General features: G+C 54.6%; 4 protein-coding genes across 7 annotated transcripts; 2 read left to right on the top strand and 2 right to left on the bottom strand.

The window, feature by feature from the left end:
• Nucleotides 1-376: 376 nt before the first annotated feature.
• Nucleotides 377-9,371, bottom strand: E4F1 (E4F transcription factor 1). Of its 2 annotated transcripts, XM_090277210.1 has the most exons (14): nucleotides 9,177-9,371; nucleotides 6,597-6,748; nucleotides 6,186-6,291; nucleotides 3,772-3,965; nucleotides 3,561-3,681; nucleotides 3,307-3,459; nucleotides 3,047-3,216; nucleotides 2,497-2,706; nucleotides 2,151-2,259; nucleotides 1,791-2,008; nucleotides 1,342-1,540; nucleotides 1,113-1,255; nucleotides 984-1,046; nucleotides 377-911 (listed from the first exon to the last, which is right to left on the bottom strand). In XM_090277210.1, the coding sequence occupies exons 1-14, from the start codon at nucleotides 9,340-9,342 to the stop codon at nucleotides 555-557; spliced, it is 2,361 nt and encodes a 786-aa protein (XP_090133336.1). In that variant the 5' UTR covers nucleotides 9,343-9,371; the 3' UTR covers nucleotides 377-554. The 2 variants fall into 2 exon arrangements, with proteins under 2 accessions (XP_090133336.1, XP_090133335.1); XM_090277209.1 differs by having other exon boundaries at nucleotides 3,047-3,459.
• A 5,760-nt stretch (nucleotides 9,372-15,131) lies between these two features.
• PGP (phosphoglycolate phosphatase) lies at nucleotides 15,132-18,002 on the top strand. Its single transcript, XM_090277219.1, is given in 3 exon segments — nucleotides 15,132-15,232; nucleotides 15,234-15,868; nucleotides 15,969-18,002. Coding segments are annotated over 3 exon segments (1,062 nt in total). The 3' UTR covers nucleotides 16,295-18,002.
• Nucleotides 18,003-19,146: 1,144 nt separating this feature from the next.
• On the top strand, nucleotides 19,147-20,804 carry BRICD5 (BRICHOS domain containing 5). Its single transcript, XM_090277223.1, has 6 exons — nucleotides 19,147-19,265; nucleotides 19,438-19,560; nucleotides 19,776-19,931; nucleotides 20,012-20,113; nucleotides 20,376-20,529; nucleotides 20,630-20,804. Exons 1-6 carry the CDS (start codon nucleotides 19,215-19,217, stop codon nucleotides 20,722-20,724), a joined length of 681 nt encoding a protein of 226 aa, XP_090133349.1. The 5' UTR covers nucleotides 19,147-19,214; the 3' UTR covers nucleotides 20,725-20,804.
• MLST8 (MTOR associated protein MLST8) lies at nucleotides 20,689-24,899 on the bottom strand. 3 transcript variants are annotated; one of them, XM_090277221.1, is made up of 9 exons: nucleotides 24,825-24,899; nucleotides 23,887-24,060; nucleotides 23,659-23,710; nucleotides 23,413-23,575; nucleotides 22,917-22,992; nucleotides 22,682-22,834; nucleotides 21,738-21,862; nucleotides 21,405-21,568; nucleotides 20,689-21,263 (listed from the first exon to the last, which is right to left on the bottom strand). In XM_090277221.1, exons 2-9 carry the CDS (start codon nucleotides 24,013-24,015, stop codon nucleotides 21,145-21,147), a joined length of 981 nt encoding a protein of 326 aa, XP_090133347.1. In that variant the 5' UTR covers nucleotides 24,016-24,060; nucleotides 24,825-24,899; the 3' UTR covers nucleotides 20,689-21,144. The 3 variants fall into 3 exon arrangements, with proteins under 3 accessions (XP_090133347.1, XP_090133348.1, XP_090133346.1); XM_090277222.1 differs by having other exon boundaries at nucleotides 24,725-24,883; XM_090277220.1 differs by having other exon boundaries at nucleotides 24,672-24,883.
• Between the last annotated feature and the right edge of the window lie 430 nt (nucleotides 24,900-25,329).

Here is a 25,329-nt window from a genome sequence, read left to right on the forward strand (position 1 = left end):
TCCCCTCAGGGAAACTAAGGCAGCACAATCAGGAAAGACCAGCCCCATTCTTAGCCCATCTCCTGCTGCTTCTCGTACACATCATCAGATGTTTCTGGACTCCAGGCCTCAGTCCCCTGGCCCTGGGCACCACATTGGGCCTCAGGAATCTGGGGCACAGATCCAAGTGGGCAGGGCAGCCACAGGTGGCTGCCCTGTCCACATGCCAGTGACGCCCACACGCCACCAAGATGTCGCCAGCTCCATCAGGAGCACTGGGCAGGGCAGGCATGGGAATCTATGGAGTGGCCTGGGCAGGCAGGTGCTGCCATGGGGGAAGCTGCCAGGGCAGTGGCACCAGTGCCCAAGGATGCCACTGCAACAACATCACAAGCAGTAGGTTTTCATGTTTTATTGAAAAGCAACAACAAATCTATATTTACACTCTCACATATCTGAACATCTGAATCCTGTGCCCCACCTTTTCCAAACTAGGCCAGGTATAAGTGGATAGGGCACCCAGGGTCCTTGCTCCTGACCCGACCCAGCCCCGCAGGACCCTATGGGCACCCATGTTAAACGATGACAGTTTGCACTTCAAGCTGGCCCTCTGGTGAGGCAATGACCAGCTCGCCTGCATGCTCCAGAATCTCAATGTCCTCTGATGAAACCATGGTCACGGTAGCCTGCTCAGCACCATTTGTGCCTGCGCGGGCAGTGAGCACAGTGCCTTCGCTGATGGCTGAGGCCAGTGTCATGGCCACCTGCTCCGTCAGGCTCTCAGGGGTGGCAATAGTAATGGTGTCAGCAGCAGCTGCTTCTGGGCCCAGCCCTGCCTCCTGGTCCATGGTCACATTCTGCACGATGATTTGGTGCCCGGCACTGGCCTGGTGTACAATCTGCTGCACCACCTTCATGATGTGGCTATCCACCTGTGGATGGCTCACAGCTCAGCCCACTAGTCTGGGTGAAGGCACCAGACCACCCCTCCCCCAGCCCCTCACCTCTGTCTGTGCACCCTCGATGATCTCTGTGGCTTCACTGGTCTCCGAATCATCCGCGGTGGCCTGCAGAGGGTCAGAGGTCAACCTTGCCTACCCGTAGGCCCCAGCCCAGCCCAGCCCTACACCAACCTCAATGATGTACTCCTGGGTGTCGGCCACAACGGATGAGAACTCAACCAACACAGTGTGCGGGTCCTCGTCAAGGACAGTGGCAGCTGATGTGGGGCTCTCCTCAGACACCAGCAGCTCCTCCACCTCCAGCAGGCAGCCCCCTGAGATGGGGATCTCAGTCAGAGATAGGCAGGACTGGGCAGAGCTGCCCTCTTATTGCCCTCACCCCCTCCCATCAGCCCCCAACCTTTTGTGCGCAGGTGCCGGTTGAGCGTGCCATGCTCAGCGAAACCACGGCCACATTTGTAGCACTTGAAAGGCTTCTCGCCTGTGTGGTGCCTAACATGCCGCACCAACGAGCCCTTCTCCCGGAAGCCTCGGCTGCAAAATGGGCACACATGCGGCTTCTCCTCCAGGTGTGTCCGAAAGTGCACCTGCTGGGCATTCTGAGGAGACCCACTGTTAGGATCGACCTGGCCCTGGCCACAGCTCAGGCTGAGGCTTTCCCCACTGACCTCTAGGGCCAAGGAAGGGGTGGAAGTCATGGGCCCATGGGATGAGGCCAGGCCAACAATGAGTAGGCTGGGGGCAAAAGGCTAACAAGGGAGCTGGGGAAGAAACAAGGGATGGATCTGGCCTAGAGTGGGGAGCTCATGAGTGGGACTAGAAATCAAAGGTCAGGGTTGGAAGGCCAACCTTGGTCTTGTAGCGCTTGCCACACTCAGGACAAGGATAGGGCCGCTCATCTGAATGAACACGCCGGTGGCCCCGAACATGAGCAATGGTCTTGTAGAGTTTCCCGCAGTCTCCACAGCGGAAACGGCGTTCATGCACATGCACCTCCTGGTGCTTCTTGAGCAGGTAGGCCTTGTTGAAGACCTTGCCACACTGTACACACGTGAACAGCTTCGGCCCTGGGGCCACATGCCATGTTAGACCAGGTCCAACCCCCAAGGGCCCCACCTTGTCTGCTGCCTGCCCACCCACCACCCACAGGACTATCCTTGTCACCCATAGGCCATCCACTGACGAGTACCCCACCCTCCTGCCACCCACCTTCATGGTCCCTTTTGTGGGCCTCTAGGGTGGCCGCTGTTGGGAAGGTTTCACTGCACTGAGGGCACAGGTGGGTCCTGGGTATACCTGAGGCCTCGTTGGCCACCTGCTGGGGGACCACAGCACACCTTCAGTATCCACTGCAGGCTGGGCCCCAGCTGTACCAATGACAGACCCAAAGCACCACCACCCAGATAGGCTCCGTCATGGGCCCCGGGGTGAACAGATCAGAAAGTGACAGCAGGGAGAACAGCAGCAGGGAGGCTGGCAGCCAGGCCGGTGTGATCAACAGCTTCATCTAAGGTGCAGCCCCTAGGAACAAGCACAAAGCAGCACAGGTACCTACTGTCTTCACCTGCTCCATCTCCAGCAGCGGCAACTCTGAGGGACCATCTCCCAGGGGCTGGGGACCGGATATGGTGGGAGGGACTGGCTCCACGGCCCCCTCCTCCCCAGTGACCCGCTCAAGGACGATGCCAGAGTTCTGCATGGCCTGGTGCAACAGGTTCTCCTGACTGTGGTCACTGGAACAGGGAAGCTCCTTGGGAGCTACGGGCTGCAGGGGAGGTGGAGGGAGGAAAGTTGGCCAGGTGGCGCAGCACATGGCACCCACCCAAACACACACACAGGGCAGACCCAAGAGGCCCTAGGACCACTGTGCACAACCAATATATTCACTCAGGAATGCCCCTGGAAGCTCCACAGCCTGCTCCATCTACTTGACTGCCCCATCCTGCCCCTCCCTGCCCTTTGGCAGCCAGTGGTCTCCCATCTCCCCTGCAACCAGTCAGAGCCAGGAAGGCAGACCCAGGTCAGTCCTATTCCCACTGGAGCCAGTGCTCAGAACAGAGCCTGGCACTGAGAAGACAGAGGCCATCCTCCCAGAAGGCCCCCACCTCTGGAGCCAGGGCTTTCATGCCCAGAGGAAGCTCCTGCATCTGGACATGGACTTCGTGGATAACAGTGCCCTTGGCATCTGTCACTAAATGAATCACGGGCGACGTCTCCATGGTTTCGCCTATCACCGATGATGACGAAATGGTCTCCACGGTGGAATTGCCAGACCCTTTAAGGCAGAACCATGAAAAGTCCTTGAAGAAACCCCTTTGACAAGGGCAGCTCCAGGGCGAGGACATGGAGCCCTCACCACGCTGACCTGTAGGCGCATCCTCTTTGCCAACAACCACATCCTTGCTCAAGCTGAATCGAATTTTTTCCGTGCACGGGGTGAGAGACTTGAGGTGCCGGGTGAGTGCTCCTGACTCCCGGAAGCTTTTTCCACACTTGGCACATTTATAGGGGCGCTCATCTGTTGAATGGAGTCAGCTTTGAGTGGGGAAAGCAGGCCTGGAGCCATAGCCTCACCCCTCACCATGAGGCAGGGGTGCCCAATGTATCAGGCTAGCTCACCGGTGTGCCGCCGGTGATGCCGAATGAGCGAGCCCTTGGTCCGGAAGGAGGCCCCGCACAGCTTGCACTCATGGTCCTTACGGCTGCTGTGGGTGACCATGTGGGCCTTGAGGATGCTGCCCTGGGGGGAAGGGGCAGCGAGGCTCAGGCACATCCCTGGGTAGGAGGCCTGGCCCCCGCTAGCTGGCACAGCCCAAGACCCGGGGCTCACCGTCTTGAAGGTCTTGTGACACAGTGTGCACACATAGCGGCCATCCTCATTCACCAGCAGCTTGACCTGGGCCTGCTCACCCTGCCCAGCCAGCCTGAGCCCTTGATGATCAGGGCTGCCTGAGGCCTCTGCCATCTCGCTGTCTCCCGGATCTGCCTCAGCAGCTACGATGACCTCTTTGATGTGTCCACTGCCTGAAGAAAAGCAGGTCGGCCTGAGCCTCAGGATGCCATGGGCGGCCATACCACCTCCTGTGATGTTGGCCCAGGAACAGAGCTGGGATACATTGAAGCTGCCTGGAGAAGCTCCAGGCCCCCAGAATACGTCCAGTGGGGAGACCACAGTGAGCAGATGCCCCCTCCCTTAAGCCAAAAGGAGCATAGCACTAGACGTGCACAGGGGTCTTGCCACCTCTACGGGCAATGGAGTACCTGGTACAGAGAGTGGACAGACCAACCCAGCTCACTCACTGATTGCTGCCACAGCTCCCATTAACATAAGAAGAAAATGCCTCCAGAGTTGCCACTGGCATCTGTTTTGAAGCAAGCAGGCGAGGGACCCGGCCTGGGAGTGAATGCTCATGAGACACCTGGGACAGCCTGAGGTTTTAGCACCTCTCACTAGTATTGAAGAAATCTGACTATGTGTAAAGCTAAGCTGTAAACATTTCACAATTTCTTTTCATAAAAATGACAGTGGGAAATGGTTGTGAAATAGCTTCTTTGAAGCCTTCTCAATCATGCTGGCACTGTGTTATGACAAGCCATTCTCTTCAAACAGTATGGAAGCCCCCAACTCAGAAACAAATAAGGTAATGTCTTGCCTGTGCTCTGGCTGGCATGCCTGACACTTTTTCCTTTACCCCAGAAAGAAACTTCCAAAAAGACAGGGACTTGAGTTCAGACATGGTACAGTAGACTGAAGGGTGAGGGAAGGGGGAACAAGCAAAATACAAATCTGTTTTCCAGGAAGAGGCAGGAGTGGGTATCCAACCCCCAGGCAGCCCCTAATGACCATGCCCCCTGGCCCAGCAAGGACAGAGAACTCCTAGCCCTGGGATGCCAGCAGCTAGCTGGCAGTCCAGGACTCTGGCCAACCTTGGGCTCTGGACCACTGAGCAGCTAATACCAAGAGGATATTTGGGACACCCCAGATGCCTGCAAAGGGATAAATTCCCAAGGGTGGGTACAAGAGAGGAAAGGTGGGAGAGTAGGATGGTGGGAAGGGGCCTGACTGGACAGGTGTCTAGAGCCTATAGATGCTGCCCAAACTCAGGTAACTTGTTTTTCTTTCTTTCTTTTTTATTGTTGACACTATTACAGTTGTCCTCCATTTTCCCCACTCTGCTCCCCTCCACCCAGCTCCCGCTCCACTCCTGCCCTCCACCACATTGTTGTCTAGTGTCCATGGGCTATACATACATGCATATATATTCTTTGGATAATCCCTTCCAGTCTCTCTCCCTCCCGTCTGAAATGTCAGTCCAGTAACTTGTTTTTTTCTATATGACACTACCTACCCCACAAACCAAACACACCAAGTAGGAGTATGGCCCCGCCTCCCACACAACAACATTCCTATCCCAGAGTGGCACAAGGTGAATATCCTTGTCCACAAAAATGTCAAGGGAAAAGACAGCACGTAGACAAGAACAGGTGTCTCATCACCTCCCTGAGGTGGGGTCTTGACCAAACAGCCTGCTCTGGGGTTCCCCTCCCCTCAGGTCTCCTCCACCACCCCTTCCTCCTACCCAAGATAGTCCCCAGGGCTTCCCAAGGCCAAGTTCTACCTGTTGCCCAAATCTGCTTCCTGTCTAGCTGCTCACCCACTCATGTACCTGTCAAGATCCCTACCTAGTAGGCCCCCTCCAGGTAACCACCATTTCCTCCCAAACTTTCCAAGGCATCAGGCCCAACTCAACCTCCCTCCACCTTCCCCAGCCCTGGGCTGCCCTTTGAATATTCCCCGTGCATGTTGGCCTGTCCCCAATGAGTAAGTGTGTGATCCAATCCAGATCTCTCAACAACCCATCCCCTATTGCATACTGGGAAGCAGTGTAACTTAAAATAAGCCATCAAAGAGGCTGACTTGGCATTGTATGCTCATAAAAGCCTTGTGAGAATCAGGGCAGGAATTGCTACCCCATGTGGTGAAGTGGGTGAGCACTGGGGAGGTGAAGGCGAAGGTCAGGTAGCTGGCCAGGGCCAAGCTGGAGCAGCAGGTACATCCCATACACACCCTACCCTGAACCTCCAGAGCCAACTGTGGAGGGGAAACAGAAACCAGGGAGGTGGCAGAAAAGTGGGGAAGATTCTGGAAGGACCAGGGCCGAAACAGTCTAGGAAAGTAGCAGGAAAGCAGTCACACTTCAGGGCTGAAAGCCAATAGTAGACAGCCCAGTGGAGCCAGCTTACCAACAATATCAGGCGTGTGGCTGATGTCTGCTGTCAGAGCAGCTGCCTCCACAACAATGTGGGCCAAAGTGATGGGCTCCTCTGGGCTTGCAGCCGCCGGGACCACCTACCAATGGGGAACAGAGGACACAGGGGACTCATCTGCAGGGCTCCAGAGCTTCCTTGGTTTGGTGAGAGCAGGCTTGGGTTTACGTCCATGTAGGATGGCTGGGATGGAGGCTCTCATCTCCCACAAGAGGACCACTGCTCTGAGCCAAACTCCCAGGATACCTGCCCGCTGTCCACCCCAGTGTCATAGGGAACCAGATGCAAAGGTCTGTCCCAGCCTGCCACCTCCTCCTCCTGCTGCTGCCTGGTGAGCCCAAGGAGGAAGGGAGCACACCCACGCTTGTGCATGGGTGGTGGGCTCACCTCCTGGCCCAGCAGTGCAGCAGCCGCAGGGGTGGCAGACAGGGCCTCCTGGGAAGCCCGCTGGCAGACCTTCTGGAGCTTGTGCTGAACAAAGTCCTCCAGGGCAGTGAACTCTGCCTGGCAGCGGCCACATCTGTGCACATCATCCTCATCTGTAACAAGCCTTTGGTCAGTGGGGCAGGGGGTGGGGGGAGGACTTCCAGCCCCAGGCCAAATCCACCCAAGGGTGGCACCAGAACCAGAAGAGCCTTCCCTGGCCCTCCTAGAGGGGCTGAGAACACTCTCAGGGGCCCATCCTCTGGAGGTCTGCAGAAGCAGCACCTATCCCAAGGAGAGCAGCACTGAACAGGGGTGAGCCCCGACTGTACTGAGGCTATAGGGATCCACTGAGGCTAACATGCCCAAAGGCCCCACCTCAGAAATTAAAGGAGGAAGGCCCAGAAAGTAGTTAGAAGGCAGAGGGATGTGCCCAACCCAGGGTGGGAACAGTGGTTTATAGGGTTTGCATATGCCCATGGGCGCCTAAGTAACCATATCTGGGTCTGTTTCCTTGTCTGTAAAATGGGCCAACCCAATGCAGAGTATAATGGAGGGGGAAGGGGTGCTGGTACCCACAGAGCTCTGGCTGAGAGGCAGACCCTTGGAAAACATGGAAGACAGAGTACCCTGACCCATAGCCACTCTTTTCTCGCTCTGGCTTGGTGCTTCCTTGGTTCCAACAGGCAGCACTTCCCTGCTCTGGTAAAGACATCCATGGTAGAACTTCTCAGAGGGGCTCCACGCCTTAGGGCCACAGTACCTGAGCCCTTCACCATCTGGGATGACCAGCCAGTGCCTGTCCCTTCTGCTTGAGTCCCTACCACATTCCAGGCACCTGATTGGGGATGTCACCAAATTCAGAGAGCACCCTGGAGAAATGGAAATGACTATTTCCACTCCAAAAAAACAACTTGAGATTCAAGGCCACCCAGCTGGTAACTGTTGTGGCCAGAACCTGAAGCTGAGAGTCTACTCCAAATACCCCACTTTATACCACGGGATGGGGAGGTGCTCCTACTGCTTCCATAAAAGTCTGCCAGTTCCCACCACCTCATATCCAGTCCCACATTAAGATTAAACCCAGGCCTGGCTCACAGAAGGAATGCAATCAATGTCTGCTGAATTAATGAGCAAACAAAGGGCCAAATCACAGCCATGACTCACCTACAGGTCACCTGATAGAGGGCAGTCCCCATCCAGATGGCTCACAATCACAAGTCAAGCACTGAGGTGACCGACACCCTTTTAACCCTCCCCGCCCACTCAGTGAGTCTGACTCAGCAACAGAGCACTGCTGTTGAAGGAACTCCTGCCACAGAAGGGAATACACCCAGCTGTGACACTGAGACAAGGCCATGGGCAAGCCCAGCAGGGCACAGCAACCTCCGAAGAGATCCCTCTTTAAACTGGCCCTATCCCCAGTGGTACTTCCCCTCCCCAAGCTGGAATAAGGAGTAAGAAAAAACTGTACCAAGAACAGGAATGCTGTGGGGACTAAGACCACCAACCCAGTATCACTAGCCAACCACCTCCTATCTGGACCAGTCTACAACCTCATGGGACAAGCTCAGAGGGCAGAGACCACAGTTCTATCTCCAAAAGCTACGTCCCTGTGAATGAGCCCTCTCAGTGTGTCCCAGCACTGTCTCAGTGATTTACACGCTCTATTTTCATTCTCACCACTGTCCTATGAGATGACAAAACACGGAAGTTAAGGGAGTGTGTTGAGCTGTCACAGTCCTGGCATCCAATCCAGTCCTTGCTACTTACTAGCTGGGTACCTGGTCACTCACATTTTTGAACCTCAATATTTCTCACCCACAAAATGGGAATAATAACAATAATAGTAAGTGTCCAGGTTTGGCTTGAGGGTGCAAAAAGTTGATGCAGATTAAATGCTTGATACATTATTACCAGCAGCAGCATCCCCATTTTTGTAACAGGAAATGGGAGGCTCAGAGAGGTGTGTGCTCACCTACCCAGGATCAAATAGCAAGAAAGTAGCTGGTCTGGGACATAGCCCGCATGCTGGCTGCAGTGCACCAGCTCTCCTTCCTGGCAAGCCTAAACAGAACCCAAATCCTAGAGAAACCCGAGGCCCTGTCCTCCTGGAGCCCCCAGTCACACTCTAGGCAGGGCCTGAGCTGCCCGCCAGGTGCCGTAGGAGAGAGCCCAGAGGAAAGCAGAGCCATGCGCAAACAGCAAGACAGAACGGGCCGGGCCCCGGGCCTAAGAGAGTAGGGTAGGCGTTCGTGAAGTCTCTATACGAACAGCCCCGAAGGCTTGGGTAACTAGGACTATCCACGAATGAGCACCGAGGCTCACGGGGGTGATTGGCGCCCCGCAGACGAGGGCCGAGAATCTGAGCAAACCCGAGGCATGGAGGGCTCTGACAGGTCCCATAAGGACCCGGGAGGTCTGCAACGAATCCGGGTCTGATAAAGTCAGTCGCGCCCGCAACTCTGATCAACGGAGCCTCCGCCAGCCCCGGGATGAACAGCCACCATCCTGGCCGCGCCCCACCCTATCCGGCTCTGTTACCTTCCTCGCTAAAGGGCGCCGGGAGGCCGAGAAACCCGGCAGGGGCCAAGGCCGCCGCCGCCGACACCGCCGCCGCGACCCCGCCCTCGCCCGCTTCCCGCCTGGCTTCGGCTCGGGCTTCTGCCGTATGGGCGGCCGTCACCCGCACTGCCATCGCGCCCTCCATGTCGCAACGCGCCGCAGGAAGATGGCGGATTTACGGCTGTGTCGTCATAACAACGGGCCTTGCCAGAGCAGGCGAGAGAACGAAGTAGGATGGAGGGGTGGGGCCAGGGTGAGTTTGATGGACGGGTGGTGGGCGGGACTTATACCAAAAGGTGATGAGCGAGGCTTCTTACACGGGCGTGGTTACGATGGAGCTGACTGACAAGCAGTGGGGCGGATCCAGAGGAGGGCCATGGGTCTTGGACTGGGGCGGGGCGGAGAGAGGCGGGGCTGGGTTCCGGAAACTGCATCTACGCTTCAGACCTGGAGGAAAGGGTTGAGGTGGAACGGCGGCGCCACCCAGCCCTCCTTGGGCGGGTGCTTCGGCCCCAGGCGTCCCGCCGGAGTTCCGAGCTCGAGAAGGCTGCTGCCGGGACACCGCTCCAGCTCGGACCGGTAGTTAGGTGCCCTCCGTCCATCGACTCCCTCAGGTGTCAGAACCTTCCTTGATGCGTTCCCGCATCATGGCAGAAAAATCGAGTATAGGTAGCTTCACTAAGCCTTTTATTCTTTTGTATATTTTAAAGTTGTGATAAATACACATAAAATGTATCATTAGTGACATTTAGAATATTTACAATGTTGTGCAACCATCACCACCATCTAGTTTCAGAACTTTGTTGTCTTTTCAAAAGAAAACCTGTAACTCCCCATTAGCAGTCACTCCCCATTCTCCCCTCACCCCAGCCCCTGGCAACCACCTTCTGTTTCGATGACTTTTACACACGTGGTCTTTTGCATCTGGTTCTTTTGCTTAGCATAATGCCTCCACAGTTCATCCAGGTTGTAGCATGTATCAGGACTTCACTCCTGAGGCAGGATAGTAAGAAGCTAGGAAAATTCCTTGGTAAGTGGAAAGGGAAACTGAGACAGCTGAACAAACTGTCAGAGCAATTTACAGCCAAATGCAGAAGGTTACCTCCCTAGAAATAACATTTAGGCCTCAGATGTATTCCAGCTCCAGACCCAGAAAAGCAACAAAACCAGACTGGCAACGCCAGGACTTCTGCAGTGACTAATGACCCCACTGCCCTGGTGCTGACCAATCAGTGGAGATCACAACCCTAAAAAGGCATATCTGGAAAAGCTGATGACTATTTTATTGAGATCTCCCCTAAACTACCAGCCTTTAAAAACCCTTAAAAGACCCAGCTCATGCTCTCTGGAGAGCACAGCCACGCCTTTCTTTTTCCCCTCTTCTGTTCCCACAGGCAAGCACCTCCTAAACTCTAAGGAACCCCACGAGACATGCAACCAGGAAAGCAATGGGCAGTGGCAGCTCATTCTGAGCTAACCCCCTGAACCTGTCTCCAAGGCCCCATTTTTTTCTGACTTCTCAGTGAGCAAAAGCAGCTCTGCCTAGGCTCATTTCTTTGCCATAACATTTCTAGAGACCCAAAGCAGCCCACCTAGTCTCTCTCCTGTTGCTTCTTCTATCCTAGGCGCTTCCTTGTTTCACTGTCCCCAGCCTTCATAAACATACTCTCAAAATCACCTGGACTCATCTTGTGAAGTCTTTCCTGTGCTTGCGAAGTCAAGAACCAATACACTATAGACTGGTGGTTGGCAGCCCTGCTCCCGTCCTGGTCCCCTTTCTGATAACAATTACTTTTTTTTTTTTTTTTTTTTTTTTTTTAGATTTTATTTATTTACTTTTAGGGAGAGGAAAGAGAAGGAAACATCGATTGGTTGCCTCTCACACACCCCCAGCTGGGGACAGCCCACAACCCAGGCATGTGCCCTGACTGGGAATTGAACCCATGACGTTTCAGTTCGCAGTCTGGTTCTCAATCCACTGAGCTACACCAGCCAGGACCAGTTCCTTTTTATGGCTGAATTACATTCCATTATATGGATACATTAGTATCTATGTATTCATGCATTACATTTGGGCGGTTTCCACCTATTCTACTATGTTAGGGTAACAATGAAGCAGCTTTCTGCAGGGATCTTGCTCACCATTGCAGGGTTTTAAGCAGAGGGGGTGACAAGATTTCAGAAGAATCCCTCTGACTGCTGTGCAGAAAAAGGACCTCAGGGCCACAGCAGAGGCAGGAAGATTCATGATGGATTGTTTCTGAGAGGAACAAACAGGAGAAGCAGGTGGTAGCATGTGGAGCACATGGGATCTGGGAGGCTTCTGGGAAGGGAGGACCAGGAAGACACCTCACTTGAGGAGGTGCTGAGGAATTATAAGGAAGCCAGCATCAAGAGAGGCAGAGGAAGCCTGAAGCCCCACTGCCATCCCCGAAAACTGAGGTGGGGAAGGATTTCAAAGGCAGAACAGCTGGGTGTCGGTAGGCACAAGGAGGAGCTGACTCAGGAAGACAGAGAGCTTGCCCTGCTATATGCTCCAGAGTCTGTGGAAATGAGTTATCAGGGGGCAGGCCAGAGCTCCTGACTGGTTACTTCCTGGGGGTCAGAAAAGGTCATCCTGACAGGTGAGCTCTGGGCCCTGCCTCAGTTGGAGCCCAGGCAGACCAGCAGACATAGGAATGGATCACTGGAGATCACTGGAAGGCAAAGTGGCCAATGAAAGGCGGGGAGATCAGAATTACCCTTCCCCCAGATGACCTCTTTTTTCATCCTGCCCTCAGCATGGGCTCCTAATACACACTGTGTTTTACAGTCACTACTGTGTTAATTTTTTGTGGCCAGAGCCTGACGGAAACTCCATCATCCTTTATGATGACTGTTCAATTTCTGTTTCCTGGATGTTCTTTTATTTAGCTAATCCCATGTTGAAGAATATTTGGGTTGCATCCAGTTTCTTCCTTTTTTGCCACTTGAATCTTTTCAATGACCCATTTTTTGGCTTAGCTCCTCAGACATGATAACTTCTTTAAAAATTCAGATTCAATAGCTATTTCTATTTTCTAATACAATTTAAATTCATGCAACACTATCAAGATTAAATAGCATTGTCCTTATACCACCTACATCCATGTCCCATTCTGCTTGCAGTGCAACTTTTCTCTTTGGGGATTAATTTGTCAAAACTGAGCACCTGCTGTGAGTTGGGAACGCATGATTGTGATGTATCCCAGTAAATGACACTGGCCCCTCTAGCCTTCTCCAGGACCTTGTCCACAACCATCCATTCTATCTCAATACTGACTGTTTCACCTCTTCCACTATGCCAGCTCAGTCCCTACAACCTAAAAGGGATGTTAAAGCAAACAGGTGCAGCAAAGCTCAGCTTTGGGGTAAACTGAGTTTAATCCTGACTCTGCACTGTCCAGTTAGTGACTCTCTGTAACTTGGTTCCTTGTCTATAAATCAGAGTACTAATAGTCCCTGCCTCTCAGGGCTTTCCTGTGGTTCCAACAAGGTAATGCAGGTAAGGAGCAGCACTCAGTACATAGATGCTTACCGAGTGTCCAGTAAACCAAGGCAACCTGGCAGGACAGCAGCAGTGTTTCCCATTCTGGCTAATTTACTACATACACTGGATGTTTCTGGGAGCTTAAAGTTGGGTTTATGATCTGTTGTCAAATCCAGTTCTTCCCCAGGGTCAGCTCCACCGCCAAAACTGAGTGGGAAGACACAGGAAGGAAGGTGCTTCCCTCTTGGGTATTAGAAGCACCAGACAGGAACACTCTGCATGCCCTGCCTTTGTGAACCATGGCCCTGTCCTCCAGGGGTTCTCAGGCCAGCAGAGACTAACAGAAGCAGAGCCCTAAAGGAACTGAGTTCACTGGCTTTACCTCATGAGTTTGGCAGTTAGGTGGAGGTCCAGAGAAGACTTTATGGAGACCTGGGGCCCAAGAGAGCAGCAGGGTTTTGACACAGTAGGGTTTGGGGGTCTGGATCGCTTGGCACAGGGTGGGTTCTCGGGGAACCTGGGGAACCTCGGGGAACCTGGGGTCCTACTGAAAGTAATGATGTTAGCTGCGGAATAATGGCACCTAGTGTTAGAGACAAGTTAGGTCCAACCTTTATCAACCTTGGTACTTGAGTTTGGCTTGAAATAATTCACAGCCAAGGAATTCAAAGTACAAGGGTAAATTAGAAAGTTACAGAGGTAGTAGACGGGCCCTTGGAGCTTAGGAGAAAGAGGGAGAGAGATACCACCTTGAGGGACAAAATGCAACCACATGCTCAATAGAAAGAGAGGTCTTCCATCCTGAGGGCTTTTATCTGAAGTCTTAGAGGAGGATCTCAACAGAATATTCATCAGCTTTCCTGGTGTGTCTCCTCAGGGTTATGGTCTGCACTGATTGGGGGGGTTGGGGTGGGGGTCATTGGTCATTGCAGTTGGTCCTGTATCAGCCTTGGCATTGTTCTGCCTAGTTTTGCTGCTTCTCTGGGCCTGGAGCTGAAACACAGCTGAGGCCTAGATGTCATCTCCAGGGGTTAATGCTTAAGGGAGAGGTCCTGCAAGGGTTTGCATTAAGTAGTTTTGCTGTTGCTAGGCACCCAGGGGCGCTCTGTCCTGGTGACCCTCTGCATCTGGCCCATAGTTCCTCCTCGGCTCATGCTTACGTAACTGTACTACAATAAGGAGAAACATACACCTACCCTATGAACCAGCAATTCACTCCTAAGTATATACCCAAAAGAAGTATCTATGTCCACAAAAGCATGTATAGGAACCAGAATGCTCATAAGGGGCATTATCTACAGTAGCACCAAAGTGAAAACTACCCAAATGTCCATCAACTGGGTAATAGATCAACAGGAGCATATCCTTCCAATGGCCCACGCGGTAATTTAAACTAAACAAACACACTCGAAGGAAGCATTTCACAGACATTATATTGATCCAAAGAAGAAAGACCCAGAAAAGTACACACAGTAAGATCTTGTTTTTAAAGAGCAGGCAAAAGAGGCTATGATATAAGCAGGAATGGAGGCTGGGGGCGGGGTATCCACTACTGGCTGGTTAGGGATGTGAGGGGACTTTCTGGAGTGATGGGAATATTCTATATCTTGATCTGGTTTACACAGGTATATAGGTACGTAAAAATTTCATCAAGCTACACACTTAAGATTTATGCACTTTACATTACATCTCAATAAAAGGTAACAATAGCCTAATAATGATGATGATGATTGAGACCAATTATTAAGTGCTGTGTTCTAGGGCAGTGCCCTTCTCTTACTCTAATCCCACTGCCTTGTATCAGTTAACTCGTTCACAAAACCACTAAGGCAAAGGGAAAGCATTTTTGCAAAGGACTGGAAATGAGAACATAAGGATTGTTAGGAAGGAGCCCCGAGGTTGCTCTCAGGACGGGCTGTAATCAGTCCGCGCGCTGACACCGTGTCCGGAACACGTCCAGTGCGGAGGGCACCGTCCGGCACAGCCCAAGCAAAGGAGAGGACGTAACTATCTCCCAGAGGCTGATCGTCCCAACCCTACTGGGCTCCTGCGGAGAGCCCCCGCGCAATACGGGAGAAAAGCCAGCCCGGCCCACGGTCACTCGATTAAGGATTTCCGTCACCTAGGCTGACCGCGCACCTCCAATGAGCAAGCTGGCCATTGAGCTGCCCAATAAGCAGCCGCCTAACGTCCTGCGCCGGCTCTGCAGCCCCGCAGCGTTTCCGCAGTGAACCCTCCACTCTGAATGCCGGTTGGCTCCCTGCCAGCCAGTCACCGGAGCGTCCCCGGCCCCGCAGCCAACGGCCGTCAGCTTCCCTGCGCCGGGCCGTGAAGATTGGCGCTGAGCTCCCGCAACCCGCGGTAGGCAGAGGCGGATTGGCGCAGGCCGTGCCCAATGGGCGGTGCGCGTGAGGCGGAGGGGGCCAATGAGCACGGCGGGGGTGGGGCGGGTACGGCGGCGGGCGGCTGTGAGGAGCGGCCGGTGGCTGCCGGTGGCGGTGACGGCGACGGCGGAGGGCGGCCATGGCACAGGCGGAGGCCGGCGGTGACGACCCCCGCTGCGTGCGGCTGAGCGCCGAGCGCGCCCAAGCGCTGCTGGCCGACGTGGACACGCTGCTGTTCGACTGCGACGGCGTGCTGTGGCGCGGCGAGACGGCCGTGCCTGGCGCGCCTGAGGCCCTAACGGCGCTGCGGGCCTGTGGCAAGCGCCTCGGCTTCATCACCAACAACAGCAGCAAGACCCGTGAGGCCTACGCCGAGAAGCTGCGGCGCTTGGGCTTCGGTGGCCCCGCGGGACCCGACGCCAGCCTCGAGGTCTTTGGCACGGCCTACTGCACCGCGCTCTACCTGCGCCAGCGCCTGACCGGTGCTCCGGCTCCTAAGGCCTACGTGCTGGGTAGCGCGGCCCTAGCCGCGGAGCTGGAGGCCGTGGGCGTCGCCTGCGTGGGCGTGGGGCCGGAACCCCTGGAGGGCGACGGCCCTGGCGCCTGGCTGGACGCGCCACTGGAGCCGGACGTGCGCGCTGTAGTGGTGGGCTTCGATCCGCACTTCAGCTACATGAAGCTAACCAAAGCCGTGCGCTACCTGCAGCAGCCCAGCTGCCTATTAGTGGGCACCAACATGGACAACCGGCTCCCGCTCGAGAACGGCCGCTTCATCGCGGGTCCGTGCGCCCTGGGGGCGGGAGGTTGGAGGGTGGGCGGCGGGCCCCTCCGGTCCTCTGACCCCGGGCGCTCTCCTCCCCTTCCCTCTCCGCCCCGCAGGTACAGGTTGTCTGGTCCGAGCCGTGGAGATGGCCGCCCAGCGCCAGGCCGACATCATAGGGAAGCCCAGCCGCTTCATCTTCGACTGCGTGTCCCAGGAGTACGGCATCAATCCGGAGCGCACCGTCATGGTGGGAGATCGTCTGGATACAGACATCCTCCTGGGCGTCAGCTGTGGCCTGAAGACCATCCTGACCCTCACCGGAGTCTCCACTCTGGGAGATGTGAAGAGTAATCAGGAAAGCGACTGCATGTCTAAGAGGAAAATGGTCCCTGACTTCTATGTTGACAGCATAGCCGACCTTTTGCCCGCCCTTCAAGGTTAAAGATTTAGCGTCTTTAATCTACAGAATAAAAAAAGAAAAAGAAAACCACTTAACCAAATTAATAGGTGGGGCTTAAGCTCTTGCTTAGCTAGGTGACTTCGAAGAGTATACTTGGAATTAAGCAAAAGCACTAGTAAACCTTGTAAGTAAATGTTTGAGGGGCGATTTTGTTCCAGATCTTTATAACTGAAGATGCACTTTTAAACCTGGAGGGCATTGTGGGAGTTCTGGACCTTGGTTGCTGTTGGCAAGAGCAGGCTTCACATCTGTCCAGGATTCAGATAACCTAAAGACCTGCTGATGGCACTGAGGTGTCAGGTATTTTATTGAAAATTTCATTCAGGGATCAAACCCCCTTGCAGGGCAAAGGGGAGAAGGGGCTGATTATTTTGACTGTCACAAGAAACTAGTACACACCAACCCATGACCCCATTGGTGTGGTCATCAGCAGAGGAGCCGGCCGATGTATCCCAGCTCCTTGCCTGCAGGATGGGAGTGGAGGAGGGGGCTGCCCCTTGGTAGTGTCTCCCTGCCCTTGAGGTGTGGGGTGCTGCCCTCACCACCACCCCACACTTCCTTAAAACCACTCTGATATCATAATTGAGTGTCGTGTTTCAGATGCCCGGGGCTGCTGCTCCTCATACATGGTTGTGCAAGCTCTGTAAACTCAGTCCAGCTAAACTTCAGCTTTCTCAAATGTGCATTTAAACCCAGATGACATGGACTGAGCGTATTGGCTCGGTGGCCAGGAGGGCATGGATGCCTTTGCTGAACTTTGGCCTGCTGTTTAGGGAGCTCAGAGCAGCTTTGTTACCAAAAAAAAATTTTTTTTAACTTTTGAACAACTTTGTCAAGGGTTGGAATTGAATCTTAAGTGTGTTGATTAATAGCTGTGCTCTGTCCTTGGGGCATAAATCTTGTTGAAGAAGTCTCAGTACCCTGCATCCAAGCCAGCTGCATTGCTAAAGTCATGTGCAAGCCAAGGAATGCCTCAGGCTACCCAGGGCGCCCTCTGGGTGGGGGAAGAAAAAATTGTCCCCAAGAACAGGAAAATGGTTCCTGTCCTCCCGTACCCTTAGTTGGGTGGGGGTTAGATGCCAATAGCCCATGAAGCCAACTATCTTGGCCCTGGAGTCCTTTGTCAGTGGCCAGCTAGAGGACTGTCTGGGTCCACCAGCTAGCCACAGGTTCTTGGTAGGGAGCCCTGGCCTTTTCTGCCTATTTCCTAAGTTGCTGACCTTTGGCAACAAGCCTGATAAGCAGACTCCAGCTGCAATGTAGGGTAGAGCCTGGGAAGCTGTTCCTTTGGGCCAACTCCTTCCTGTTCCTTGCCCCACAGCCAGTGGTGTCTGCCTCCAACCTGTGGCTTTTCTCCTAGTCCCAGAGTCACAGCACTCTTGCTTGTTTTCTAAGAGTTCTCAGAAATAAAGGATATTCCAAGCCTTCTCCCAGGCCTGGAGTGTCTGGAGTTTGGATTCTGCCATGGGGCAACAGCAGGGCGGCCGGTGCCTATGAGGTTAGTGGTGCTGATGTGGCTCTGTAAAGGTGGCTCAGGGTGGGTCTGTATATTGAGCAGGCCTATCACGGTGTTGTCACCCACACCAGGAGCACACAGGTACAGCTGCCAGCAACACGTTCCTCTTCTGCGCCCCATCTCTGCCCTTATTGCACTGTGTGAATCTAAATGCATATTAAACTCTCAAACCCATGCCAACTAGTGTTCCTTGCTCTCACCTTGACAGCAGTCTTCACACAGGCTGCAACTGTCTAGCTTTAGTGTGGGTGTGGGGCGGGAGGACTTAGTGGAAGACCATTCTGTGATTTCAGTTCCAGAGCTAGAAACTCAAGCCCGTCTCAGGCTCATCACAGAGGGACAGCTTCTAAAGATCCAGGGAAAACGAGGCACAAAGCAAAACAGTAATAGGAAAGAACTCCAGTGCCTGGGGATCCCTGTCACAATCCAGTATCAAATGGCCGGAGATGCAAGCTAGGAGCCAGAGCCACAGCACGGTTCAGGTAGAGAAAGCCATGCTGGGCAGGGTAAGGGCTTTTGGACATGAAGCTGACCTAATCATTGAAGGACATGAGGGAGGTTCAAGTACGCTACCTTTACTATAGCAGAGCCTCCTGGAAGCCATCCTAGTCTTGCATGTGCTCTGTGGAATGTTAGGCAACCCATCCTGTGTTTGGGGCAGGGAGGGCGGTGGCTAGGAAGTGACTGGGGGTGCATGGGGAGGGAAGTAGGATGGTGGTGGAGAGTGCACTACCAGTCTTCAATAGAGCAGGCATTTATTGATGGCTTGCTGTACCAGGCCCTGTGCCCAGCCTTAGGAATCTGGAGGTAACCTAGGAGACTAGAAACAGGCCTCTTTAGAAAAAAATCTGCCCCCAACCTGACTTTACCTTACCCTTGCCAGGTCTGGGCTACCCTCCCTGCCATGCAGCAGGGTTTATTTATTTTTAGAGAGGGGAAGGGAGGAAGAAAGAAATATCAATGTGTGGTTGCCTCTCACATGCCCCCAACTGGGGACCTGATCTGCAACCAGTCATGTGCCCTGACAGAATTGAACCAGCGAACTTTTGGTTAACAGGCCAGTGCTCAATCCACTGAGCCACGCCAGCCAAGGCCAATTCAGCAGGTCTTGATTTCCATGACGGCCAAGCTCTTACATCCTCCCATGCTCACGTGCTCTCTGGTTAGCACAGGCCAGGTATCAGAAGAGCCAGGCACAGTGACAAGCACCACCCCTCTCTCCAGGTGGAGGGGAGAGGGCTGTCCTGGCTCAGGTATCTGGGCTGGGGAGGAGGCAGGAGGTGAGGGGGCCAGGACGGTTGTTTGGCATATCAGTGGCTCCTGAAGTTTCCCTGGCTGACACCAAGGGGCCACAGATAATCAGTGCATTGTCACCAGGGCTGCATCATGGAGCAGGGAAGCTGCTGTGCAGAGGACCCCAGGCTTGAGCCTGTCAGGGTGAGTGCCTCCCACCATCCAGTGCCCTCTCCTGGGACAAAGACCCAGGACATGCCCTGGACAGGGAACAAGAGGGCAGCACCCATCACCCACACCTCAGCCCCTACTTCCCCTGAGCCATCCTGCTCCCTGGTTTCTGGTCCAGGCCCCACTGACTGCAGTGTGCCCCCAGGTGAAGACCAAGCCCTGCCATGGGGGCTGGAGAGCTCTGGGCCTGCTGCTGCTGTTGCTGGCATTGGCCACTGCTGGGGCTGTGGCTGGAGGGCTTCTTGGTTTTGCTCACAGCCCTCCCAAGGTGAGCTCCTCAGGACCCGGGCAGATGAAGGGGTGCAGACGGTGGGAAGGTGGAGAGGCCAGCATATCCAGCCCTACAGTGGAGCCAGGGCTCAGAGCTGAGCTGACAAGGGGAGGACAGAGAGGTGGAGGGGTCAGAAGCCTCGAAGCAAGGCTGTAGGAAGAGGGTTGAGGGCTGCCTTAGCCTGCCCAGCTGAGTTCTGGCTTCCCACTTAGCCACTGCTGCAGATGTTCCATCTGACCCACCCGAGCTCCAGGGTGTACCGGTCCAACCAAACCGCGCAGGTGGATGTGGCCCAGAATGTGGCGACCATCAGGGTAACCCCGGCTCAGAGCAACCACAGCTGGGCAGTGCTGTTCGATGGGCAGAGTGTGAGTTGGCTGGTGGGAAGAGAGGAGGTCAATGCCCAAAGGTGTTCAGGTGTCCCTGCCTTACCTGCCTGCCTCCCCAGGGCTGTGTCTGTTACCGCCCTGCAGAGCATGGGGCCTGCTTCCTCCACCTGATGGAACCCAGAGATCGCAAGAACCTGCAGCTTCTGGTGAACACCTCAAGGGTGAGCAGCCCCCATACTCGCATGGCCAGGCTTCCCAGACCAGGGGCAAGACAAAGGGTCCTGTGTATAGCCCAGGCCTGGGGTGGGCTGAGGCTCTGGTTTCAGGGAAACAGAAGCTCTATCTTCCCTTTGCTGAGGCTGCTGACAAGAGCAGAGGGCGGGGCTGGCACAGTACTGGCATGTCCAGAGATTCACTGGCCCTGCCCAGCCAAAAGCAGTGCACATGTCCCTGGCCCGTGGCCCACCAGAGCCTTCTCTGCAGGCCCAGGGGTCTCACAGCCCCAACCAGGACACCCACTATGCCCAGGAGCTGCTGGCAGTTCTCGGGAGCCGTGAGGTGGACCCTTCCCAGGTGGGGGCTTCAGTGCAGCACTTTTGCGCAAAGACCCCCATTTATTGGGCCCATCGAGCAGAGGGTGAGTTGGGATGGCTATCCAGGGAAAGGCCTGGGCTCCCACGGACAGCCTGGGAGAGGGTGAGGAGTCCTTTAGGGTTCATGGAGGCTCCTCCCTCCAGGGCCCCTGAGGCAGCGGCTGATCTACCTCTGCATCGACATCTGCTTCCCAAGCAACATCTGCGTGTCAGTCTGCTTTTATTACCTCCCAGACTGAGCCCCCATCCTGCCCAGCTCCATAGGCCAACCAGCTGCTGGCTGGCCCTGTCATCAGTACCATGGAAGGCAGCCATGGGCAGGGGCTAATAAACCCCTCCACCTGGCCATGATTGTGTTCTCTGTGGCCTTGGGACACATAACAGGGGTGGGGAGGAGGGAAAAGCACTGGCTTAGGGGTGGGCAGCAACCAGGCTGGCTTGGGTCAGCCCCCTGGGCCCTGTCACACCCAGGTAAGAGCCCCAGGCAGATCAGCTTGGCCAATCTAGGCTGGCCAACAGTGTAAGGGTAGGTCAGTCAGGTCCAGCTAGCCTAGGATGGTAGAGGCTAGCCTGTAGGGGTTCTCTCTGACTTGGCAGCTGAACAGTCCTATTTAGCCAGTGCCACCTGATGGCTGCCTACAATCCCAAGGAGGCACAGGCTAGCCCAACACACTGTCATTGAAGGCCAAGCAGACCACGGCTTTTTGGTGTCCACCGTACTCTCTCTTGATCTCTCCCGTCTCCACACACCAGAGCCGGGCCAGGTTGTCAGAGGAAGCTGCAGGGAGGGAGGAAATGGGCAGCAGCTCAGTTTGGCCCCAGACTGGGCCACACTGGAGGCTGGCTTCCAGGTAGCAGGGAAGCAGCAGCTGCTGCCACTGAACTAGTAGGGCAGGGAGGCAGGGTCGGTGGGGCTCACCAGTGACAATGTACTGGGAATCCCCTGAGAAGGCACAGCCCCACATCCATCCTCGGGATGACTCTCCAGGGTTGCTGCTCTTGATGCTTAGCTCTGTCATCAGGGAGAAGTTGGATGTCCTCCAAATCTTGCACGTCTGGTCAGCCGAGCAGGTTGCAAGGAGCCTAGGAGTGGATATAACCATGGTGGGGGTGTCATCAGCAGCCACTCCAACCCTGCACCCCCTTGCTGTCCACCAAGCAAGCCCCAACCCGTCAAGTCCCCAGCCCCACGCAGGTTCCTTCCTCCCCGCCGCCATCTAAGGGCTCCTTGTTCCCCAGGCCCCACACACACGTGGAATCTGGACTGAATCGGCACTGCAGGGCGTAGCGAGTATGTGCTGGAATCTTGGTCTTGGGGATGAGCTGTGTCACCTCATCACCAATGCCCCCAGTCAGATTCCAGACGTAGCAGTTCCCCTGTTGGGTAGGAGGAAAGTCATGGGAGGACCACAGCTTCCAGTCTGCCACATGGATAAGGATGCCCTAGCAGGTAGACTCAGATCCAGGGGCCGCCATCCAACACTGTGACATCTGGTCCTGCCTGCAGGGAGCACCTGGGAGGCCTGGCCCCAACCAAGGTCTGTACCTGACAGGCTGAGAGCAGGAGGCCATGTCTAGCCTTCCTGGAGGGTGCTGGTGGTCAACAGGAATACTAAGAATGAGATGAGAGGAGGGCACCCCAGAAAGGGAACAGCAGTGCAAAAGCTCAGAGGAGAGCAGTCTGGGGATATTGTGAGACCAGTAACTTATTGCACATTAAAGGGAGAAAATGAGGCTGGACAGGAGATCAGGGGCTAAACCATAGCATCTTGAGGCCATGGTAAGGAGCCAAGGGCATCATGAGATTTATGAAGGGGGACAATAGTATCAGGCTGGTACTGCTGAAAAATGCTCTGGTGGTACAGAGAGAATGGACTGGAGTGAGGGAAGGTCAGAAAGGAGGGAGGGAGGCCACAGAGAGGAGGAGACAAGGGAAACTTGGACCAAGGAATGATGAGATGGTAGGGACAGACTTGAAAAATTCAGGAGATGGAATCTGCTGATGGGGCTACAACAGGTAATGAAAGATGTCATCTTGACTTTGGTGGCTGAGTTGGAGCTGGAGACCAGGAGGGAGCAGCAGGACTGTGGGGTAAGGGGAGGAGCCTGGGGGACATCTGGGGAATAAGCCCACCTGTGGAGAATAAGGGAGCTAAGGGAGCTGGTTTCCCTCACTGCACCCACCCTAGGACTCACAGTGCTGTTGACTGCTGCCATATAGCTGGCATCTGGGTCAATGTGGGCAGATGTGATGGAGACCTCAGGCTCAGGGATCAGCTGCTCATTGTGGTCAGTTTTCAAGTCCCAGATATGGATAGCGCCACTCTGGTCACCCACAATGAGCTCTGCCTGGGGTGCAGGGGAGGTGAGGTAAGGTCGGGCCTCTGTCTTCCAAAGCCCCAGGGTGCCCAGCCCTATGCATACCCCTCACCTGATTGGGGTGCAGGCACACACAGTTAATGGGCGCATTCACCTGGAAGATCCGCTGACACTGCAAGTTGCGAGACCTTCAGGGTGGGAGACACACTGTCTGTAGGGGATATGCTGTTTGTGTCCCACCCAGATGCCCTTTCCCTGGCCATTTAGCCTTGGCCCTCTGCTGATAAGAGCTGCCCCACAGGAAATACTTGGGAGGCTTGGCACTCATCAGGGGCAGCCTAAAGCCAATGACTGACTCAGAAAGGTCATAAAGGCTAGCTCCCTGCCTCAAAGCAGGACTTGCTCTTTGATGCGCTTTGTGTAGCTTTATCCCTTCCCTAATCTGCTTTCCTCACTGACCTCAATAAATCACCCCCATAGTAAACCTTATCTCAGCCTCTGCTGAGAGGGCACCCTACTTAAGTCATTTCCCAGCCTGGTGCTCACTCCCACACATCCAGCACCCCCACACATCCAGGCAGTAGGCCCCTCCTGCTTGGCACCCACACCTGAGGTCCCAGATCCGGGCAGTGCAGTCCTCCCCACCCGTGTACATCCAGCGGCCGTCCTCGTGGAAGCCCACAGATGCGATGTTCTTATTGACCCCATCATAGCTGATGATGGGGTTGGGATTATTGGAGTTGAGATCATACATGCGGATGTGCTGGTAACCTGTAGGCACAGGCCAGACTTCAGTTTGGCTGTGCCTAGATCAACCTATCAGAGGTTAGGGGTCAGGTTGAGGGTACAGGTACCTGCAGCAGCAATCATGCTGCGGTCAGGCGTGATCTCCAGCGCATTCACCTGCTATGTCTATTAAGGAGGATGACCAGCAGAGCCCTGGAGTCAGGGATCCTCAAGGCCTCTACCATATGACTCAGCTGCTGCTGTATCCTCCCTAACCCAGGCCTTTACCCAAGCTGTTATCCCCCACCAAGGGTCCTGTTCAGCACCACCCTGCCCACCTTCCCAGCAGAGGATACAGAATCCTGGTGCTGCACTGTGCGGGTGCAGATCCCGCTGTGGGCCTGCCAAAACCGCACAGTGTGGTCATAGCCCGCAGTGGCCAAGATGACAGGATCACTGCCCACTGTGCCAGGGGATGTGTTCATGTTGGGGTGCTTGGAAGACTCAGCAGGGGTCAAAGGTCAGAGCATCTGGAAAAGAGAAAGGCAAGTATATTCTTCATGTCCTAAATCAGCGATTTTCAACCTTTTTCATCTCATGGCACACATAAACTACTAAAATTCTGTGGCACAACAAAAAGATGTATTTTTTGCTTATCTGACAAACCACAGGTATAATTTTTATTTATTCACTCTGGATGGCTATTGTTACGTTGGCTATTGTCATTTATTTTATTGGACAGTCTGAAGGAAACCTGGTCAGTACCCTTGACTAAATAGGTATCACATGTTTTAAAAATTCTTGCGGCACAGCAGTTGAAAATCCCTCTCCTAAACAGATTATAGGTCCATTCAGAGAGAATCGTATTATTCCCATTTTAGAGATGGAGAAAGTGAGGCTCAGAGAGGTTCAGGGACATGCGTGGGAACCGTCCAGCGCCAGTCTCCCAGCTACAAGGCGTGTGCTCCGTTCTGGCCCCACAGATTCGCCCCAGACGCCATCCCACCTTCCGCCAGGGGGCAGTAACACCCGGGATGACACTATGACGCAGGGGCGGGCCACGCGTGCGCAAGGCGGCAGATGGGCCAAAGGGAAAGCCGAGTGCGACCACTGCGCATGCGTAGCAGGCCGGCGACTAGACCTGATGTGAAGAGGCGCTCTGTGGTTGGACCCTCGCGCTCCCGGGTGCTTCACCGACAGTCCTGGCTCCGTCCCACAGGGCCAACTTCCTCCGGTCGCGCTCTCTCGACCACACAGCAGCCGCTTTCTAGCTCTCGTCCCGCGACCTCCGTACCTTACAGGCTGCTCTGCACTCCGCAGCTGTCCAGGACGGCGAGCGGAGCCGGAGTGAGTCGATAGAGTGCGAGGCAGAGCGTAGAGTTATCGATGGGCCATTAGGGCGACACCACAGGCGTACGGGGGTGGGTGGGACGAGACCAAAGTTGTGGTGCTGTTGGCCCCTCCCGCCCGGAAGAACCAGTAGAAGCCGTGGTGCTGCCGAGTGCCGCAGGGTAGATGAGCAAAGCCGTGGCCCCGGCATTCTCACTCGACCACCTCACCCTTGTGAAAGGGCTGCTCATTTTCCAGGTTTGGGTCCCGAGGTCAGGTTGCAGCAACCCCTCCATTCCCTCAGTCCCCTACTCCCCATTCCGGGTAGGATTCCCAGGTAAATTGCCAAACGCTTAGTTACATATGAATTTCAGGTAAGCAGTAATTTTTTAAAAATTTAAGTATGTCCCAGATATTGTATGAAATAAACTAAAAACGTTATTCATTTGCCTACGTTAAATTAAAATGTA

The sequence above is a fragment of the Furipterus horrens genome, unplaced genomic scaffold (genome assembly GCF_987537825.1).
Source record: "Furipterus horrens unplaced genomic scaffold, mFurHor1.1.pri manual_scaffold_5, whole genome shotgun sequence".
Taxonomy (NCBI): Eukaryota; Metazoa; Chordata; class Mammalia; order Chiroptera; family Furipteridae; genus Furipterus; species Furipterus horrens.

Coding starts and splice junctions, on each gene's coding strand:
- E4F1 (XM_090277209.1), bottom strand. CDS start 9,342: ATGGAGGGCGCGATGGCAGTGCGGGTGACGGCCGCCCATACGGCAGAA. Junction 3,682..3,771: donor GTCACAAGACCTTCAAGACG/GTGAGCCCCGGG, acceptor CCTTCCCCCCAG/GGCAGCATCCTCAAGGCCCA. Junction 3,460..3,560: donor GCATCACCGGCGGCACACCG/GTGAGCTAGCCT, acceptor TCCATTCAACAG/ATGAGCGCCCCTATAAATGT.
- BRICD5 (XM_090277223.1), top strand. CDS start 19,215: ATGGAGCAGGGAAGCTGCTGTGCAGAGGACCCCAGGCTTGAGCCTGTC. Junction 19,561..19,775: donor TTGCTCACAGCCCTCCCAAG/GTGAGCTCCTCA, acceptor CTTCCCACTTAG/CCACTGCTGCAGATGTTCCA. Junction 19,932..20,011: donor TGCTGTTCGATGGGCAGAGT/GTGAGTTGGCTG, acceptor CTGCCTCCCCAG/GGCTGTGTCTGTTACCGCCC.
- MLST8 (XM_090277221.1), bottom strand. CDS start 24,015: ATGAACACATCCCCTGGCACAGTGGGCAGTGATCCTGTCATCTTGGCC. Junction 23,711..23,886: donor CAGTGCAGCACCAGGATTCT/GTATCCTCTGCT, acceptor TAATAGACATAG/CAGGTGAATGCGCTGGAGAT. Junction 22,835..22,916: donor TGTGCCTGCACCCCAATCAG/GTGAGGGGTATG, acceptor CCTGCACCCCAG/GCAGAGCTCATTGTGGGTGA.